The sequence below is a fragment of the Vicugna pacos genome, chromosome X, assembly GCF_048564905.1.
Source record: "Vicugna pacos chromosome X, VicPac4, whole genome shotgun sequence".
Lineage (NCBI taxonomy): Eukaryota > Metazoa > Chordata > Mammalia > Artiodactyla > Camelidae > Vicugna > Vicugna pacos.
The window spans coordinates 18,231,560-18,253,490 of record NC_133023.1 but is presented as its reverse complement, the minus strand read 5'-3'; the positions used below and the strand labels follow the sequence as shown (position 1 = coordinate 18,253,490).

General features: G+C 39.9%; 1 protein-coding gene across 1 annotated transcript in view; it reads right to left on the bottom strand.

Annotated features, from left to right (window-relative positions):
- PDK3 (pyruvate dehydrogenase kinase 3) overlaps positions 1-21,931 on the bottom strand; it is a 59,550-nt gene that overhangs the window by 18,304 nt on the left and 19,315 nt on the right. Inside the window, exons 2-6 of the mRNA XM_006213011.4 lie at positions 20,917-21,058; positions 17,205-17,276; positions 13,069-13,253; positions 11,257-11,346; positions 375-452 (exon numbers count right to left, since the gene is read on the bottom strand). Coding sequence (XP_006213073.1) covers positions 375-452; positions 11,257-11,346; positions 13,069-13,253; positions 17,205-17,276; positions 20,917-21,058 — 567 coding nt within the window. The remainder of the gene's footprint in view (positions 1-374; positions 453-11,256; positions 11,347-13,068; positions 13,254-17,204; positions 17,277-20,916; positions 21,059-21,931) is intronic.

The following is a 21,931-nucleotide window of genomic DNA, read 5'->3' as shown; positions in this document are numbered from 1 at the left end:
AAAGCATTAAAATGTTTTTTTAATCATTGCCATTTTGAAAGACAAACATGGCATTTCTCTGTTTTCCTTTGTACTTTGATTAGCAAAGCTTAACACTTTTCCATGTTTACTGACTGCATTAGTTATTTTGAGAACTGCTTATTTCTATCTTTGACCAGCTTCTACCTTGATCACTTTCGTTTCAAGAACTTGGGAGTTCTAATAACACAGTCCTGTACAAAAATTCATTGACCAAAGATAAAGAAAAGGTTTCAAAAAGACACAAAAGATGAAAAAGCAGCATAATTTGAACATCTCACTGAAATATAGCTCAGGTATAATCAGTTTTTTAGCCAGCTTCTTTGTATTTAAGGTTAAAATTATTTTTCGTTTACCATTGAATTCTTCAACTTCCAGCTCTGGAGCAACCAGGTAATACTGTTCACACAGCATCTTGGCGGTTTCATACGCATCTGCAAAGAGAGAAAAGAGTTTAGCTGGTGCACTGATAGCATGGACTCAGAGAGAGGGAGAGAGATTTAACAGAATAAACAAACAAGGACAACTTGTAACCTGACAGACTGAGAATTAATCAACTACTGCCTTAAAAAATAGCCTTTTTCACTTATAAAAGAATTACCCTAACTGATCCAAAATCTCTTTCTTTAGTTTTCATGACCACAACAATATCAAAATGCTGCACTAATAATGATACAGCCAGCTCTATACTAAACATGTCTTTGTGTAACTTTCAAATCTTTCCTGAAAGGCATTTTTCATGAATGTCTATAAACTCAAGACTATACTTCTAAATAGCATGCAACCTGACTAAACTACTAAAAAGGTATTTGCTGTAATTTCAAAAATAATAATGCTGACAGTCTTAAGATCTGCCAGTTACTTATAAATGAAACAGCAACAAGTATTGGCTGAATAAATCAGTTTCCAGGAGCCACACAATATAAGTTACTGGAGACATTACTCTTGTTTAGAAATGTCCTTTAGGTTAGTTAAAGGGAATGAGTTGGGGCTGTTATTTACCAAAGTCTGAGGAGCAACAGTTTGCTTCTGCAAGGGAAAAAACCGACAAAGGGTAAGATCAAGGCCACTACAGAGGCAGATAGAAAACAGAATTCGAGAAGTTACATCCAAAGGATGGGGAACAAATTCAGAAAGCTAAGTGCTTTATTTTTTACTGCGTGTGTGCCTTGTCTCTTGAGTTGCAAGCAATCTGAGGTCAGGGTTTGTGGCTTACACTTGTTTGGTAACTCACAGAGAACTCATTCTATGCCTGTTAGATGGTCAATAAATACTCCTTGGTTTGATACATCTTAAACCTTTTGATAATTTACTTTTAAAAATAGCTTTATTGAGATATAATTCTTATACAAGTCATCCATTTAAAATGCACATACAATTCAATGATTTTTAGTGTATTAGCAGAGTGGTACATTCATCACCAAAATTAAGTTTACATTTTCATCACCCTCAAAAAGAAACTCCATAACCATTAACAGTCATTACTCCTCGTCCAGCCGGAGGCAAGCACCGATCTGCTCTGTGTTTATAATTTTGCTATTCTGGACATTTCATATAAATGGAATCATACGATATGTGGCCTTTTATGTCTGTTTCTTTTACTTAGCGTGTTTTCGAGGGTCACTTATGTTATAGCATGCATCAATACTTCATTCCTTTTTATTGCTTTATTAATATTGCATTGTACAAATATATCACATTTTGTTCATTCACGTATCCGTTGATGGACATTTGGATTATTTCTACTTTTTGGCTATTACAAATGAACATTCATATGTTCATTCACATTGCTATGAACAGTCATGCCCACGCTTTTGTGTGTGTGTGAAGATACATTTTCATTTCTTTCGGGTATATACCTAGGAGAGAAAATTGCTTGATCATATGGTAGCTGTATGTTTAAACGTTTGAAGAACAGCCAGACTGTCTTCCAAAGCAAGAAGTTTTTTTCAGTTCCACCTTTACAATTTCTAAAGCTCAGACATTCAAATTAGTTTAAAATGCTTCACGGTCACATTTGCAATGTCCTCAACTGGATACCAGCTCTCTGGAGACAGGCTGGTACTCCTTCCAGATTCCCCACATCAATAATTGAATTTAAGATTCAAGAGGTAAGAGACGGGAAGGAAGGAAGGAAGAAAGGGGGGAAAAATAACCCTGATGGAATTTAAATATGTTAACATTTGACATTATCAACCTTTAAAAAAAATTAAGAGAAAGAGAGGAGGAAGGAAAGAAAAAAAGGGGGGGAAAATAAGCCATATAGAATTTAAATATATTACAATTTGACAATGTCAACCTGAAATAATACAAAGATAAGATTAGGATATGTTCAGACTATAAGCTGTGGTTCCTACTGCTACCAAATTGAAATTTTATATAATATTTGACCTCAGAGTAAATATTCTTATTTTATTAAACTTTTAGAATCAAACCACTATAAAGAACCACGGTTAGGGACATCAGATTATGTCAGATGAAATAATGAGGGATAGGCAATGGAAATGTTAGCAAGAGGAGAAAAAAATTTTAAAAGAGTTGATCAGTGTGAAAATAGACATTAAAGTAGGACTGAATTTAAACCCTAACAAAGAAAATCAAAACTCAGAATTATATGAAATTCACAAGTTTTTTCCTAGGGTATAATAAAACTCACCAAATATCTCTTAAGTACTTTTATAAGAAGAAAAGAAATCAAGACTCACTCTCTGTGCTGTGGCTACACCACCAAACAATGCTACATCTCCACCTAGTGACACGACAGCACAAAGCCGGTCAACTTCCAACACACAAACCAACAAACACTGACATCTAAAGACGATGCTTCATTATCCATATACAACGCCAATGCACGTCCACAAAACAACTTCTACAAATATGCAACACCTTTAAAGATGTTTAAACTGCTCTTCCATTCACTATAAAACAGGAAAAGAACCCAACCCCCTGAAATGGGCTAGTTCCTCATGGCATCAGCTTGCCCAATAGTATGAGATTATGACAGCATTATTAAGAAAAAGTATGACACAAATGTAACATATGGAAGATTAGGTAGAGTCCAGATAGACACAGCCAACTTGAAACTAAAAGCCCCAGCATGGTTCCTAAACCACATGTGACTAAGAATTTTTTAGGCATTACTACAAATTATAGTGATTCAATGCTGTCATTAAGAACTTCATTATGGGGGGAGGGTATAGCTCAGTGGTAGATCGTATACTTAGAATGCACGAGGTCCTGGGTTTAATGCCCAGTGCCTCCACTAAAAAAAAGAAAAAGAAATTGCATTATGATCCTTGAAAAACTCAAGACAAGACAATGAGACTTAAGCCAGCCAAAAGTATTTTGGGGGCAGTATGGTTAAATCTATATTCATATGCATTTTAATAAGTTCCCATGGCACATAATAACGCCTTGGACACAATACACATCTAGTAAGCATCTGTTAAATGGAACAATCCTGCCCTGGAGAAAATTCCCCAGGTTCAATCAACTATACCAATAAGAGATGTTCTCTTTGGTCAGACTGGGAACTAGTGGCCTAGAGTGGTTCCCAAAACTGTGTGTGTGTAGAATTCATTGTCAAGTTAAAAAAAAAAAAGAGAGAGAAAGTAGATTGGGTAACCACTGGCCTAGAAAGTCAAGTCTGGGACACATTAATTCTGTCACTGTTGCTCCCAGGACATGAATGATCATGGGGTCCTGGAGTGTATGAGAGCACGTACCTACTCAAATAGGACAGTTCTGTTTAAGTAAAGGACCATAAAAATGAAAAAGCTTTTCAAAATCACCAACATGACAACCAAACTTCAATACTGGCTTAAAAATTCATCTCCTTTATATCTAGAGTAAAATGTAAGTCCTACTAATAATAAGCTTTCTAAATAAGACTTTTCTAGCTTTTAAACAGAAACCAAAATTTTAAAACACGATAATTTATCAAATTACTTTTATCTGCAATATATTGGTGCCACTATTTACCACTAATCTTTAAAAGGAAATATTAGGAAATGATTGTTACTGCCACTGAACACAAGTGATTTTAACCTGTTTTCAAGGGAAATAAGGTATTGATGATAAAGTAACTAATAAAACTGTGGGTGTAGCGTATCTTAACTCCCCCAGGTTAGAATACCCAAATGGTAAACACACAAGACTAAAACTAAAAAAGGCCAAGCCAAAAAGAGTAGAGTGAAGGTTCACATAGCAACCAGCCCCAGAGATCCACCGTAGCCAGGAATCAGTTTTAAGGAAAAGCACACAGGAAAATTTAATAGCATATGGATGTTATTTTATGAGCTGTTTTTCTTAGAGGATCTTCCTATTCAAAATTCACCACAGGCCTCTGCTATCAAACATTAGCCTCTATCACAAATACAGGCTGTTATTTGCTTAAATATATGTTATAAGAGGCTGGACAAGGATGAGTTTGACTGAGTGCTGAAAAAACAAACATGAAGATGCCACAGTCCCTAACTTGGGTCTAACAGGATACAGAAAACCATCAAGCTCAAGTTTAAGAAGCACTGCCCCAGCATGGTAAATGTAAACGACCGCAAAGCGTTAGGAAGTCACAGATAAGCTGCTTCTTGAAAACGCTTTTAAATTACAATGCAATTCTAATAAGGTCAGTCTGTCATCATCCCTCTACCCAAAACCCATTCTGACTGGGAAGCCCAGGGGCTTTCTTACCACTAGACCCTCTCCTACCGGCCTCAAAGCACAGCCAACTGGAGAAGTGAGGCAGAACATCTACTGTAACGGCAACCAACCTACAGGCTGACCAGAATCCTAAAACCTGTGGTCGTGGACAAAAAAGCCAATTAAATTCATCTTTTGAGAATTCAGGATCGAGACACTCAGGCAGGGCAGAAGGCAAAAGGATACATTGAGAGTTATCACGATCTAGAAGGCCTGGAGTGCCCGTCATTGTCCTAAACAAGCTGCCTCAAAAGTCTGCCAGTCTACAGACAAGAGGGAGGCTTGACAAACCCACTTACAGACACACACAGAAAAAACTCCTTGCTTCTGTTTCACAGTTCCAATTTCTATAGCCCGACTCTAAAGTGCTTCCTGCCCTTGGATTACCCTGGGATCTACCAGATTCTTTTAATAAATCTGTCTTTCAAGCCAGTGAGAACAGGTCTCTGTTACTTGTGACCTGAAGAGCCCAAAGTGAGAGCATAAGACATTATTTCTGAACCAGAATAATGACACGCTCTCAGGATACCGCCCATATGCTATCACACTAAACAATAATAGCATTTAGGAACAACAGAGGTAAGCTAACATCGCTGTGAGAGCTGACTTCTGTACCAAGTATTTAAGTTTGTACCTTCAAAATGATCTTACCACAGGATTTTCCATTTGATTTCCTGGTTTCTTACAAAGAAAGGAGGGAAAGGGGTCATACCAGAAGGCACTTCTCAGAGGATAGTAAGAGCTGCTCTACAACACTAATTCTAGCATTCACTACCACGAGGCTGTAATTTGCAGATGTGTAAAGGTAGATATTAATGTGCTAAATAAGCAGCCAGGAGGCATGCTTCAGTGTTCCACACATTCAATTAACATGATGCAGGATGCACCCCACTTTTACACAGTTATACAACTGTCTAGTCAAAAATAAAAATATTGTCCCTACCCTTCTACATAAAAGTTCCCTGGAGTCTGTCTCAAGAGATCTAAGTATGGAATCACTATTAGTTCATTGAGGCTTTCCAAGGCTGGAAAACACACATGTGTGCATGCACCGGCGGGCACGGGCTGGACATCTGACTATGCTTAAGCCATGCAGGATCTGCACAGCTGAGAAAACCAACAGCAGAGCTGTCATTACGACTCAGAACCCCTCCTCCCTCTACAACAATCTTCCTGAAACAAAAGGAAGGGGAAAAATACTAGAGACAGAGGCACCAAGTGAGAAGATTAACTGAGAAATCTCAGAAGGTACAAGGAGAAGGTGAAAAACCAGTGGAAAATTACCAACTACTTTAAAAGGAAGGGAGCAGTAAGACGTCACTAAGAGTTGAAGGAAGCTGACATGCGTCTCTTCCTTTCCTTGACAGCACTCGGAAGTATCCGGAAGAAGAGATGGTGATGCCTGGGCCCTTTGGGACTCTATGTTGCCCCTGGGGCATTTGGGGATGGAGACTCTAGCATCTGATAGAAGACATGGAAGAATTTCCAAGCCTTCTGATTGCTGGTGTTCTCTGCCTCGTTTGTTCTTTCTCAGTCTTATTTTGAGCCCCAAAGAGCTTCTGCTTGGGTATCCAGACACTCCAAGAATTGAGAGTGGGTCCACAGGGAATGAAACAGAAAGTTGACTATTAAAATTTGCTTTAGTCCACAGGGAGGAAAGAGCCCTTTGGGTTTCCTGTTAGGTTGCTGAGCTAATTTTGCCATGGTAGGAAAGGTAACCGATTTAAGACCAATACCCCAGTGAGGAATAAAGGTTATCTACACCTGGCCGGGAAAACCACTGCATATAGAGATGAGGAGTACAGCAGATCAGCCAGGAAGGGGTGCATGATGGGCATTAGTGTTGGAGATGGGGAAATAGACAAATCACTATGGATTTCATACAAAGAGACTCACATTACTCACAGTCACATACCAACCTGTAAAGTTGGTATGAATTCAAATGTGTAAAACAATGTTATGTCACTGGGTTATGAAAACAAGTGATTTTTATTCTTGTCTCTCTTTTCCCACATTTTCTAAATTTTCTTCAATGAGCACTTTTGATTACTTTGATAATATGGCATGAGTACTTTTAACTGACCAAACCGGAAATAGGAATTGGATGATTGACAAAAAAGTTGGATAATGGGAAACCATAAAATATGACTACACTTGTAACATTAACTTAAAATACACTTTTAAATATACAATTTATTCCCCTAGCAATCTTCAAATAAGGCCAAAGCCTCTTCTTTGGATTGGCCTGGGGTTCTAGGTCATATTTCCTAGATAAACAATACCATATACATCTGTGAATTCCAATTCCTATTTCTTTAAGGTAATAAACTTAAAAACACTTGTCAAGCCATCTGAGTGCAGATTCCTTCTAAGAGTTTTACTCAGTGCTGCCCTGTCACTTAATAGTTATCTTGTTCACAGTCATTTCATTATATTTTTAAGAGACTTCTATCAAGTCTTTCCAAAGCATTCAAACTTGATTTTTATGGAAATAAGTCTCCTTTTTGTACTCCTATTTCTTCAGTTTATATAACATATATGTATAAATTATGTATATTTATACATATACCTGTGGGATAACTTACACCAACAGTTTGAGGACAAATGAGTGACCCTTAGTAAGTGGAAGAAGCATCAGAGCATTCAAGAAAGTATGTACAAGCCAAGTGTCCTCAGTGTGCTGTGGGCAGGATCCATGATTTGTGAAGGGAATGAAGGTGGCAGAAAAGTCGATGGTGTGGAAGTTGCTTTACGTGCTGATGAACTTCCAGAATCTAAAACCGCCCTCCACAATTGTTTTACTTAAGAGGCTGTTGAGAAGTGAAAAAGATGGTCTGAAAGAAACAGTGGAGAACGAGGAGCATGGCGGTCCTTCCTCCTTGCCCCATGAGCGTGAAGGTAGGAGTGTGCGCACCGTGTGTGTGTTGGGGGAAGTGACATTCCGAGTGGCAGAGGGGCACAGTGAGTGATTTTCACTGGGTATGGCTTCGCCAGGGATCCAGGCTGTGCCAGACAAGCTGTAGAAATGATGAAATGAGAGGATGGAGTCAACTTGGTTCACAGTAAACAGCGGTCTCACAGGGGCAGGAGAGAGCCTGAAGATACAGCTGCGAGTGAGCACAGGAAGAGGGAGTGGACAGGGGGATCTGGCCCAGTGTCAAAACCGTGACTACAAAGGCCAGAGAGAGCATGAGGCCATGAGGTCGGCATAAACTGCAGGCATAAACTTGTAGTTTCTTTCTTTCTAATGTTGATCCAACTGCTTTGCACATTATCTTCAGCTAGTGTCTGGTCCAGAACTTCTGTCCCTGAGAGGAGTGATGCAAGCGTGGATGGGAGTAATTTCAGCCCTTTAGGAATTTACACCCCAGGTAGAGAGACCCACAGAAGCAGGAATAACACCAAGACCAGGCAGGATGTAGTAAGGTCAGTAAGAGCAGTCCTGACAGTCAGTGCTGCAAACGACAGATTCTGCTCACCTGCAGAGTTGGGCTGCGGCCGGTTCCCCTCATCATCTGACTCGCTATCGTGCTGCTTCACCCCTCTGCTCTCCAGGAGCACTGACAACTGCCTGCCAATCCCCATTACTTACCTGGTGGTACTGACTCAGGGTTAAAATCTCTCTAAAACTTAGGGAAAGACATTTTTGGTGAAGGAACAGTGAGATGATAAAAAGGACTGTTTTTACAACTTTATTCTGCAGAATGGCGGGCGGAGACGGCAGCACACAGCACAGTGTAAGAATCCTCGCGCACACCTCCCCAGCCTCAACAGTTCTCAACATGCTCAATCTTTTTCACTGTCCTCCCTCTGGATAACTCTGAAGCAAAACCCACATGCCATTTCATATCACGTGTAATATTTCAAAATACCTCACTTGAAGCTAAGACGCCTTTAAAAGAACATAACCACAATATCAATATTACACCTAAAAAATGAACAATATTTCTTGAATGTCAAATATTCAAGTGTCTCAAAAATGTCCTAAATGATGTTTTAAAAATATTTTATTTATTATTGTACTATTTAATTATTTTATCTTTGAGGAGGAGGTAATTAGGTTTATTTTTAGAGAAGGTACTGGGGATTGAACCCAGGACCGCATGCATGCTAAGCATGCACTCTACCACTTGAGCTGTACCCTCCCGATAAACAATGTTTTTAAATATTTTATAATCGATGCCAGAAACAAAAGCAAAGGTACCAACATATTATGTAATCAATGGTATAAATGAGAAGCCAAACGACTCATGTGATGCCCAAGGGCTACTGTTCACGGACTTGTCCACCTACAGCCCTTACTGGGTGCTGGTGCTGCTTCCAGAGCTCTACATATATTAACTCACTTAACATTATGATATAGGTGAATTTCCAAGAGCACCATTTTACTGACGAGGAAACTGAGGCCCAAAGAGTTTATGTAACATGTACGAGATCATCGAGCTAACCTATATGTCCATCAGCTGATGAATAAATAAACAAAAAGTGATCTATCCATGCAATGGAGTATTATTCGGCCATCAAAAGAAATGAAGTACTGATTTGTGCTACAACATGGATGACCCTTGAAAATATTATGCTAAGTGAAAGAAACCAATCACAAAAGACCATGTACTGTATGATTTCATTTATATGAAATCTCCAGACTTGGAATATCTATAAAGACAGAAAGCAGATTAGTGGTTGCTGTGGGCTGGGAAGAGGGGTAGTGGGGAGTGACCACTAATGAGTATGAGGTTTTCTTTTTGGGGTGATGAGAATGTACTAAAATTGGATCTTGGTAATGGTCGCAAAACTCTGTGAATATACTAGAAACCATGGAATTGTACACTTTAAGTGGGTGAAATGCACGGTATGTGACTTGTATCTCAATAAAGCTTTTTAAAAAAGTAAATTATCAAAAGGTAGAATACTTATCAAGCCAAGGAATATTTATTGACCATCTACACAAGCATATACTAAGTTCTATGCAAGTCACAAAACAAGTGTAAGACGCAAACCCTGACATCAAATTGCTTGCAGTTGAAGAGAAAAGGCACACATGCAATATACTGCAATGCACTTTTGCTTTGTGAATTTGTGCCTTTTTTTCTAAGGGCAGTCAACTATCTGAACCAGGTTTTTGGAATCACAAAAGCCATTGGGCGAGGGCCAAATGAACATACGAGCTATGATAAGACCGATCCTGCTCCCCTTCCCCACTGGGGGCCTGCAGAGGTCATGATCAACCACAGGGTTATCTTATGAGAGAGAAACCACCAGGGTTCTTAGGGAGCTGGGGCTGAGCCTATTCACTTATAACTGAAATAACTTGAGTCAATGTTTTCTACCTAAGCAGAGGCCAGGGAAGCCTGACAATCCTCGGCTGAGCTAAGACCACCGGGGGATGCCCAGGTTAACCAAATAGCACCCGTTTTCCTTAGCCTGAGTGGCTGAAGATCTGGTCTGTTTCCCCACTGGGGAGGCTGCACACGCTGGGCCCCTGCCCTTGGCCCCCTAAACTCCAACAGCAAAGATCACTCTGCTTGAGAAAGGCTTGAGAGCTTTACCAAGGAAACAAGGCCCTCTTTTGCCTCCTATTCACTTAGCTACACAGTTCAGAAAAGGTAAGAGCCACAAAGATCCTTGAAGAAGATCGGGAGACCTGTGGTCCTGAAAACTGGTAAGGTGTGTGTTTCAAGGACGGAGAGGAGGGCCATGGTAGGAGATACTGTCTAGGCAAGGGGACAGCTTGGGGTCCTGAAGCTGCAGAGAGTCACCATAATACTGCAGAAAACTGAAGCAGTCCAGGAACCTGGTGGATCACTTACAACCAGGAAGGCTTTCTGGAGCTAGCATTTCTCTTAAACGAACAATGAGGAAACTGCTATTCAAACTCCAAGTGCCTGGGTACTAGGGACATATGGCTCCAGGGCTCTGTTCTACCCTGAGGCTACTGGAACAGTGTCCAGATCCATGTCCAGTGAACCCAGGAAGCCCACATGCTACAGAGATTCTAAAACCTGGAGTGCATGTCAGAAAGATGTATACATTGTACAAACATGCGAATTCAGCTGAATTTTACACTGATGGATTTGGGGGGGTAAATTACATTTAATTAATTAAATTTATATGTTTATTTATTTTTTAATCGAGGTTCTTAGAGGTTGAGTCCAGGACCTCATGCACTAAACAGCTGCTCTACCACTGAGCTGTATCCTTCCCCTCTTCAGCTGAATTTTATAACAAAGGGTTGCATTCTCTGAAATTTTCAGACAGTGGTGGCCATCGAAACTTAGAATCTTACTTAGGCTAACAAATGTTTACTGTTCAGAGAGAACTACAAGAAAAACCCTAGTTAATGAAGTAGACACTCCCTTTTTGTACATTACTAATTATGCATCTTTTCCTGAACATATTTGGATCAAGTGACTTGGGCCCAGAGTGGCCTGACCAATCAGCAAACAGTTCCACGATATAACTTTAGAGCCAAGCTGCCTCAGTGAAACCACAATCCCATTTGAACTACAATCGCTGACGTTTCATTGGCCTCCTTACCTTTCACAACATCAGCCACATTGCAGGTGGGATCAATACTTCCGATATGTTTAGGATGCGCAGGGTTAGTGTCACCACCAAACAGAAGTGCTAAAGGAACACAAGAGAAAAGGGAGAGGATTAAAAAACAGCAGGCTAGGATGGTCAAGGAGAGAAACATGGAGCTGGTAGTTTTGGAAAGATTCTCTTCTTTGTGAAAACCATTTTAGCATCCCCAGTGTCTTAAAGCAATAGAACCAGCTGGTGGGTGACCAACTATCGGACAAGGAAGGAGGAAGCACGTGCCCATGAGACCTGCCAGGTGCAGGAAGCAGGTCCGAAAGCAGTGACACGGGCCAGGTAGCCAACCCGCTCTCCTCGGCCCAACGTGACTTGGATGGAAAAAAAACTTCCTTTCATCCTTAAGCCAAGTTTACCCACTTTCTCAGCACGATTCCAGACATTTGTTCCAATATTCTCTAAATATTTAGAAAATGCAGTCTGCACAGTTAGGCTTGCTAAGGGTGTTCACTGCGAACACTGCAGATGCCTCCAACGTGGAGATGGTTTTTCACTGTACTACACATGAACAAAATTTGTGTGAGCATTTTAAAAAGTACATTCAACTTTTTTCATCATATGCAAGGTTTATAAAATTTTACTTCTGAAAAAAAGCCAAACGGAGCCCCCAAAGAAAAAAGTTTATATGTGTGCCTATTCAAATGTTTATATGTGTACCCATTTTTAATTTAAAAAAATGGGAATAACTTAGATGCCACAAAAGAAGAATGCTTAAATAAAGTAGGGGAGATTTTAATTATGACAGAGCAAATGTGGGCATTAGGCCAAAATGTAAAGTGCCAAATGATTATGTGGAAGAAACACAAGAGGTGGGTAAGCTTAATCAATGATCTAAAAACATGCACACCTATATGTAGACACACAAATTTAGGTCAAAAAGAAATTGTAGTTATCTAAGTAGTTTAGTTAAATAGTATTTGGGCTCTTTTTTTATTCCTATAACTGTAAATTGCCATACATTCATATTTTTAAAAGACACACATTTAGAACACACCCACATTTAATAGCTGCATAACATTTGTTTATCCAAATAAACCAAATTAGTAAAATAAAGATGCTCTGTCCATTTTCTGACTTGGCAAAGATGATGAATTAGACTCTAGACACTTGGATGCTTTTTCATAAAAATTATTAAATCAGACAAAGAGACACACTGAAGATGAGTCAAAAAGTTTTTGTGGAGAGAACCGTAGTTATTTTTTCTTATCTGCTTATCAGCCCAGAGAGTGGACTAAAAGTCTCAACACAAGATTAGGGTTTGACAAGCCCGATTAATCTGATTTCACTAATTACTGTGAAATAAAAGATCAGTTTCTCATATTGGCAACATAACAATTCAATATTCTTAGTATCAATGTTTTTAAAACCAAAAAGGAAAACATGTACCATTCCGGATAAATACTAGAAAGGACTCTCAGAGACATTCAACGTATTCAGAGATGAACACCAGGCTGCCACTAATGCCATTCCCTCGTCCCCATCAGGAATGTAACGGCAGAGGCTTAAAAGGCAGGCAGTGGTCCTGTCTCTAATATGAGCATCTAAAAAGCCTTTCAAGGGTTTCTTTTAACAAAGAATTCTAATGGTTAGCTGATTAATAGATAGAGCTCACTTGGGAAAAACTGAACTAGAAATGAAATTTCTGCAGACAAAAATTCATGTCAGTAAATTGAAAGTGAAGTAACAGGAAAACATTTGGGAGAAATCACTCTGGTTATCTTTTCAAAACTGGACCAGGAAAACCCAACTTACTGTGCTGGTTAATAAGCATGCGGAAAGAGATGCGGTTGGTATAAAACCGATCCAGAAAATACTGGATGTTACTGCTAATGAACGGATCAAACCCAAACTTCTCCTTGTATTCAATCACTCCTTGTGCCATTGTAGGAACCACATCATTGTGTCTATTTCTGACTTTAATCAGAACTTGTAGAAAGCTGTGTGGGAAGGAAACAAAAAAATGGTCAGTCTGTATCTCATGGGCTAATGCATAAACTTCCCAGCTCTGTTTCAGGACTATTTACCTACTGGTATTTTTATAGGCAGAGACATCATTATCATTATAGGCTATAAGTAAGTATTTATGAGAAGCCACAGTATTACCCAAGTTTTTGCTTGAAACTTCCTATAGAAACTCTTCCTTCAGAGATACAAAAAGCAGAAGGTAGTAAAGAAAAACATGCTCGAATACCTTTTAAGGAATCCATTGACTTTTTGGATAAGTGATTACATTTAATACAGACTCTATAAATGTTTACAGAATACATAATTGCAGAACATATTAATATTTTTTCTGACAACAGGAAGATAATCCCAATAATCTTTCAGGATTTATTATGGAGTCTCAGAGAAATAGCTTCCATGAATAAATAAATAATGTCAAAACTTTTAAGAGTAAAATATTGAAATAAATTCCTCACAAAAGTAAAATACAGTGATGAAATGTATATAGAACAAAGGTGATTAAGACAAACCTATTCAAGTTTTCCAGTATATCACTGTAAAGGTACAGAGGGAAAAATATATTGAGAATGGTAACTAAGAACAGAAAGACAAGTTAATGCAACCAAATAAAAAGCCTGGAACCAGGCCCCAGGGTGACTGAGTATGTGTGTGTAAAAATTTAGCATATTGATAAAGTAACAATGTAAGTCAGTAGGGAAACAAATTGGTTGGGACAGCTGGCTAACAATTTAAGTTACACTCCAATTTTAAGCTTTATGCCTCAAAATGGGTCAAAAGATTTAAATGTACAAGGATAAAATCATAGAAAAAAAAGAAACTCAGGTGAGTAAGTATATTACCTTGGAGTAAGGAAGGCTGCCCTACGCTTAATACCAAAGGCAGTTTGGGATCTGCAGATACACACTACTATATATAAACTAGGTAAACAACAAGGTCCTACTGTACAGCACAGGGAACTATATAGTCAATACCTCGTAAAAGCCTAAAATGAAAAAGAATATGAAAAGGGATATCTATATGTATGTATACCTGAATCAGAATGCCGTACAGCAAAATTAACACAACATTGTAAACCGAGCATACTTTGATAAAAAGAAAAAAACCAAAAAAAACCATATATAAACTAGGTAAACAACAAGGTCCTACTGTACAGCACAGGGAACTATATAGTCAATACCTCGTAAAAGCCTAAAATGAAAAAGAATATGAAAAGGGATATCTATATGTATGTATACCTGAATCAGAATGCCGTACAGCAAAATTAACACAACATTGTAAACCGAGCATACTTTGATAAAAAGAAAAAAACCATGAAGAACCAAATGATAGGATTATGTAAGATTTTAGCAATTTTACAGGGACACACATTATAAACTAAAAAAATGAAGTGAAAACTGGGGAAAATATATTCGTAAGAGTTACTTCCATAGTAAAGGAAAAGATGACTACACTAACAGAAAACTAGGCAAGAGGCTTGGTATCAGTGGAAAATTTTCCAGAGGAGATACAAACGCCCCCTTGAAAATAATAAAAGAAAAGCAAATTTAAACAATGCAACACTATCCTTCACTTATGAGACTGGCAAAGAACAACCAGTGTCAGCTAGAGCGTGGGAGCATAACTGATGCATTTCTAGGAGCAATTTAGCAGCATGTATCAAAGCCCAGAGAAACTCACTCCACTCCCAAGAACTGATTCCAGGAAAATATCTGGACAAGGCCAACAGCTGTATTTAAGGGCTGTTCTTCAGAGCACTGTTTATAGCAGCAAGAAAACTACAAACTATTCTAAAACCCAAAGGAGGTCAAATCACGACTTGTCTGCAGATGGACCATTATGAAACTACTAATAATGATCTATCATATATTCTCCACATATAAAAATATGTACGGCTAGTTGAAAGTATGGATGGAAGGAAAATGTTAACACTGGTTGTCCCCTGGTAATGGAAATTTGGAGTGACTTGACTTATCGGAATAGCCTTATTTTTCTCAATGATTAAATATTTCTGTAACAAATACATATGTACAAAGACAGCAAAGATGAAGACATCAACTGGGTAATTAGAAGGCCATAAAGTTTCACAAAAATTTTCTAACAGATCATTTGCCCTTCACATAATGCTCTTCCCAACGTATTTGCAGATTAAATATCACTAAAGTGAAACAATTTATTACAGATGAGAAGTGCCTCAAGTTCTATGTGAAGGGAGGAGACTTGCCTCAATGGCTCAATTCTCAGAATACTTCCCCGATCTTCTGGGGCTCTTAAAAACTTTATCATTATGATAAACTTCCTCGTCCTCTAAGCTGCTTTCACTTTACTTAAAAGACTTTCCTGCATGTGACTCTAAAACCTCTCACTGAACAGAAAAGGCTGCTACTATGAGTAGAACCCCTCGCTCCTTCCTTCCCCACGAGCACCAGGCTTCTAAAACCCCAAGTAGCCTAACTAGCTTCCTGAGCCTGGGTGAGCTACTGAAACTCACTGAGCGAGAGCTATTATCAACACCATCGTGTACACCCTGGATCCAGCACTTGGCAGTTTTCGAAGCAGGCTCATGTCCATAAGTCGCATCTGACTGATAACCCGTTCCAGAAACTGAGACAGGACTCCGGGAAACACACCACAGAAATTTAATATCAGAGACTTCCACAAATCGATATCCCTTAATTTGAAGCTAGAGAGGCCAGTCCTAATTTTGAGGATGTCAGCCAAACAAACTGTCACTAGCTAATGGCTTTGGAGATTCGATTCATTTAACTCTGATAACCTTAAATGACAGCAGGGGCTTCTAACAAGGAAAACACTATAGCTGGGACTCTAATCCAGTGCCTCCCCTGCCACATTTTGTAGCTCCATTAACAAAACACCCAGCAAAGTGTGTAACAGACTAGCACTTACTCCCCTCTTTGTATTTTAATTTACAACTCAAGTTGTGACTCAAACCAGAGGTCTGGCAGCATGGCACACTGTAAACGACAATGTGCTCAGGGAGAGGAGACATGATTTCCAGATCCAGCTCTGCTCTTAACTACTGTTACAATATGGGGGAAGTCACTTCACAACCTGGACCTCAGTTTCCTTATCTGTGAATTGAGAGAGCCAGGTTAAATGTCTTGAGCTCAGGTCGCTTACATAACGTGGTATTTCTTAGTTCTTTTTTGGAACACTTTCACCTAAAGTGTTTGGTGTCACAATTATGTGAGCCAGGTTTCTACCGAGGAAGAAATTCTTCTGCACAACAGGCCTGCCCAAAGCATTCGCTGATGTGTACATGAAAGAGGAGGAAAGTAATGTGAAGGGGCTACTTAATTTCTCTTGGGGAGAAGAAATCACACTCCGAGCTAGGGTCAGTGTTTTCCAGTTAAGCGAAAATGAAAAACCAGAAATATCTTCCATCAGCATGAGAATTTAGCCGTCTTCGTGCCTGACTGCAGCCAAGGAATTCAGAATAACTGTTATATTAATAGCACCCCCTTTGATTCTGTTCCAAAATAAAAGCGTTACAGTTTATCTGAGCTCAAATGTAATATCGCATTGAAAATTGAAAAACAACTTGTAAAGGACTAAGCAGATAAATTCCTGTATACGTAGAGGCCAGTGCATTCTTAAAACCACCACTAGGTGGAACAGTCACTGCGATATTGATAGTGAGTTCCCTTGCACCAGTTCACCAGGAACAGGAGTACTAAGAATTAGATCACAAATCATAATCTGAAGTGTCATCGTTACCTTGGCACTATGTTAAATCCTTAACTCAAATTTTAAAAAAACTGCAATGTTGAGCTGTTGCTCATTAAGGAACCTAATGCTTTCATCTAAATTATACTTCCTGGTTCTGAATGGCGTGAGTTCCATTTACCAAGACATTTTTTAACCTAGCTGTTTTGACTTTCAGCTAAGTTTGGTATCATACTTACTTATCCAAGACCTGGGGATCCTCAGGGCTCTTATTTTCATATTCTAGAAGTTCAAGAAAACTCTGCATGTACCTGAAAAAAAGAGTTATTGTGTTAGTTGCCTACCCAACATCCCTCCCTCCTCCTTTCTCTCTTCCTTAAGAGCACCTTTAGTCTCCACTCAGGTATCCATCCAATCCCTTCCACCCTCATGTCGCCCAAGTGCTTCAGGGGAAGCTGATACCATGCAAAACTCCTGGGAGGCCTGTTTTTTTTCCCCAGGTAATCCTATTTCTCTTGTCACTAGTTCCTAATAGCTCAACAGTCCTGCTCTAAGCCTGTCACTGCATCGTATTCCTCTGAACACAGGGATGTGACTCAGGAATGGACAAAACTGCCTCAATTCAGGCCAGTAAAATAAGAGAGCAGACTTGCTGGTGGTCTTTGGGAGAGAAATCAACTTGCTCTGCTTTTATACAGTGGGGTGTGTGGATTTAAAGCCTGGAACTGCTGCAGCTATTTTGGCACCAGAACATCCAGCCTGAAAATGAAGCCAAACCCATGGAAAGTGGGGCCTTGATAATCTCGTGAATCTCTGAATCAAACCAACAGCAAAAGCTTGTCCTATGGCTAGATTTACTTAGTTACAATTTATTGCTTAAGCCAGGTTTTCTGCTGATTGCTAACAAACATATCCTAACCGATGCACCAAGTCTATAGTATGATTACCAAAAAGGGGGCATATAAATTTTTAAGAAGTACGTGTGTGGCCCTAAAGTGAATGCTAAGAATTTAGAACTAGAAATAAAGAAGGTTCCTACTCAGAGTTCACTGAATTTCATCAACATGTAATGAAAGAGAAAGAATGCCTCTTAGGGCCTCAGAAACAGCTTCTGGATTAAGAATACCGACGTAGCTCATTCAGGGTCAGTGTAAGAAATAATGTGACCAACATAAAGGTCTGGAGAATAGAAGAAAAATGGGACTCAGAGGAGCACTTGACAGGAGCAGCTACACCCAGACAGAACCTGCTGGGTCTTGTGGCGACTCAGAGATTCCAATTACTTAGAGCTGTGCGAGCTCTGCTTTGGGTCTTAACATGTCCTGAAAAAAGTACCCCTTATTCTTATTATTTCTAAAAATTAATTACTACTAATCTTACCGTCCCGCTTTGGATAGAGGATGAGGGCACTCTAAAAATGACTGTTAAGCTTATAAATACATAAACAGGAATGACGTTATATTTATCAGCCTCCCCTGAACTTTGTGACAACACATGCTACTAAAGTATATTCATCTCTGGGTATATTTTTTTAAAGTTTCTGAGCATATAAGGCTGTGGATTAGACATTGTGAGGATCATTAGGTCAAACCACCCTGAGAGGCCACAGTCAGCCATGCACAGTGATGCCCTCTGCCCTGACACATGTCAGCAGAACCTCAGGCAGGCATCCCATCCTTCTGGAAGGGGACAGTTCATTTACAGAGCAAAGTTATAAATGGAGAGGAATCAAAGGTTATGCTGAGCTTCCTTGCCTGAAAGTCAAGAAAGCTAGGAGATCGCGCTCTGACCGAGGTGCACTTCTCAGCCATTATACTTAAGATCCGCTTTCAAGAGGAAAAGGAAATGACAAGTAAACACAATGCATGATCCCTGAACTGGATTCCTAAGTCGGGGGTGGGGGGTTGCTTAAAAAGAAAAGCACTATTAGGACAATTAATGAAATGAGAGCAAGTTCTATACATTAGACAACAGTACTGTATCAATGTTAAATTTCCCAAATGTGACAATCATACTGTGATTTTCTAAGAGTTGTTCTAAGGAGGCACACATTCAGGCATAAAGGGGCATGGTGCCTACCATTAATCCAATGGTTTAGAAAAAAATAATGTATCTTATATATATAGATATATGTGTGGTGTACCATATATATAGGTATAGTGTACCATACAAAGATATACAGAGAGAGAATATGGATGCAGATGATAAAACAAATATTGCCAAATGTTAACAATTAGTGAATCTGGGCGAAGGTATTTGGAAACTCTTGCTAGTCTTGCAAACCCTTCTGTTAAATAGAAAATGATTTCAAAATTCAGTGTTTAAAAAAGGAAGAAATAACATGCATGTGTTTAGAATGGCTATGGAAGGGGAAGAGTAGGAAGACTTAAAAAAAAAAAAATTGACTCAATCATTTGAGTCTGTACTTTACCAGCAATTCACTTTGAAGCCCCTGAAGTGCCTTTTACATAAGTGATAACTGTAAATGTTTGACTGTCACCACCACCAGGACCAGGGGACTTGACAGTCATTTAGCCTACCTAGAATCCCCAGTACAGTAGCTGGCCCCTGAGAGTGCTTACACACGTTCTGCTGGAAAATCTCTAATCATGGTCTTGGAGCAATAAAGAAGTCTCAGGCAAATAAGTACTTGCTGCCCCCTGAAACAAGCTATGAACTTAGGGTAAAATCCAACTGACTCTGAGATGGGAGCCACGGTCACCACCTCTCTGAGGGGTCTTGGCTTCCGGGGCCCCTTTGTCTGCCACAGTGAGGAGCTGCTGCTTGTCTGGGACAGGGACTGGACACTGTCATCGATAAGACCACCCAACAGAGTGTTTCTCAGATGATTCATTCTCAACCTTAAGAATTTCTTTTTTTTTTCCTTAACAATTTCTTATAACGAATATTACTGAGGAATGACTGGTGAATGTCCATTCTCTTTCAGTAGCCCAGTCTCCGTGAACCCTCTAAACGCAAACTAATGAATAGTTTTATTCCCCCCACATCTATCCACATCATTCCCGTCCCCTAAACTGCTCTCCCTGTCCCTGTCAGTTCCAACCACCCCCCCCTACCAAGGGGCAGTGCAAACCACAGCTGGCACGCCCCCCTCCCCTGTGCTCCCACGGCACTTCCTCTGCACTGGCTTGAGAGCACTGTTTGCATCTGGCCTCCTGAACCCCTCCAGCTTGCAACATGGGGATGACTTCTTTGCTTGTATGATATAGTGGAGTAGTGCAAGCATCTCTCGAATCAATGCAAATCCTTTTCTAAAAATATACCACCTGCTCTTCCACCCCACCACGCCCCCATCACTCTCTGCTTACCGAGTGGGTAGTTCAGTCACAAATTCAACTTCCTCAATTAGACAGCACACGCTTTACACATCACAACTACACCTGAATGAAGTTACTTACACCCTGTTACGATTTTTCAGACTTTTCACAGGGCAGCTGAAGCACACCAGGTAGCTGGTATTTTTCATACAGGAGGTTCCCCTTTATACGACTGATTTTGTCCTAAAATAAGTATTGTCGTCAAGAAACTTCTTTGAAAGGAAAACAGAAGGAGCACGGTGGAGACTGGGCCAAAGCAGCAACATCCCCCTACCCAAAGGATCGTAGACCTGCTCACATGGGCCACTATGGTGCTATTCCTTTACATCTTTCTGTACTTTCCTTTTTTTCAGTAAAAATCAGATTTATAACCAGAAAAAATGTGCAAAGTCAAGAAGATGTCTAGTTTAGTTTAGAAGTATTTTCCTTAGGACAATTACACATTGTCGGTTAAAAAAAACAAAACAAAACTTTTAATTGCCTGGGAAACCCAGCTATCCTGAATGACTCATTCTCACACAAGCAGTATGTGTACTTTTAGGGAGGATGGTCCCAGTGCCAAATGTTCAGAGCACTATGGGGAGACCCATGTGAAGCCACATTATTTACTTACCAACTCTGAACCAATCTCACCGAAGGGCGGTTAAGCAAATTATCCGGCAGAAGATTAACCTCTCTCATTGTGTTAGCCAGTCGCACAGGAAGCTCCTTCCGTAGGAACATATACGAAGTTTTTTCACACGCATTATCTCTCCCTATTAAGAGATGAAAAATAGTCCATGGTTTTATAATCTAACAAGCTGGAACAGTAAAGTGAACTCATGGTAGCCCAGTGACTGGTTGGGAAGAGAAAAGTAAGTAATCTGGCAGTCTCTAATTAAATTTTTAGCCTCTGACATGGCAAGTTTAAGGAACTAACTTAATTAGAATCGAAAAAGAACATTTACTCCAAGAGGCAACCTTCAAAGCAGGTTTTTTTTCCCTTAGCACAAATACGTCCCTAGTGTTAACCAGCGGCTTGGTATAAAAGTGACCTGTAATATAATCTGAATTTGTTTTCAAACAAACACCGTGGGGAAACTGCCAAGTACAAAAGTAGGAGAACACGGAAACCCACTCCTGTTCATGGGGGTTTCCAGAAGGCAACAGATGTTTCACAAGTATTCACCTACTGTGGGCCGACTGTGTCCTAAGATTTTCTTCCAGCGTGTTTCTTCCAGGACCATAGCTCTGCCCCTCTAGGAAGCAGCCACAGAGCCCAGCTCTGACCAAGACACAGGACTCGGGAGGTGCCAGAGAAACCAGCCAACAGGTGCTCTCGGAAATGGAGTGATGTCCTAGAGCACGTCTAAGAGGGTAAGACACATTGGTGGCTATGCGGACAGAGGTCAAGGAGTCTTCTGTTCAGTGACCTGAGCTGGCTGTGAATAACACTTACATAACTAGGGCCAGTGAGAGTAAAGGTATCCAGGCACCTGAAAGAGGAACCCCGAGCCCTTTCCCCAGCTGCCATGTGAACAGAGCAGTTCCTGACTGCTCCTGCCCTCAACCCCAGCCCTGCTGCAAACCTAGTGATGGTTGGGGAATGGAAGATGTGACAGAAAAGACATGAGCTTTGGGGACAGAAA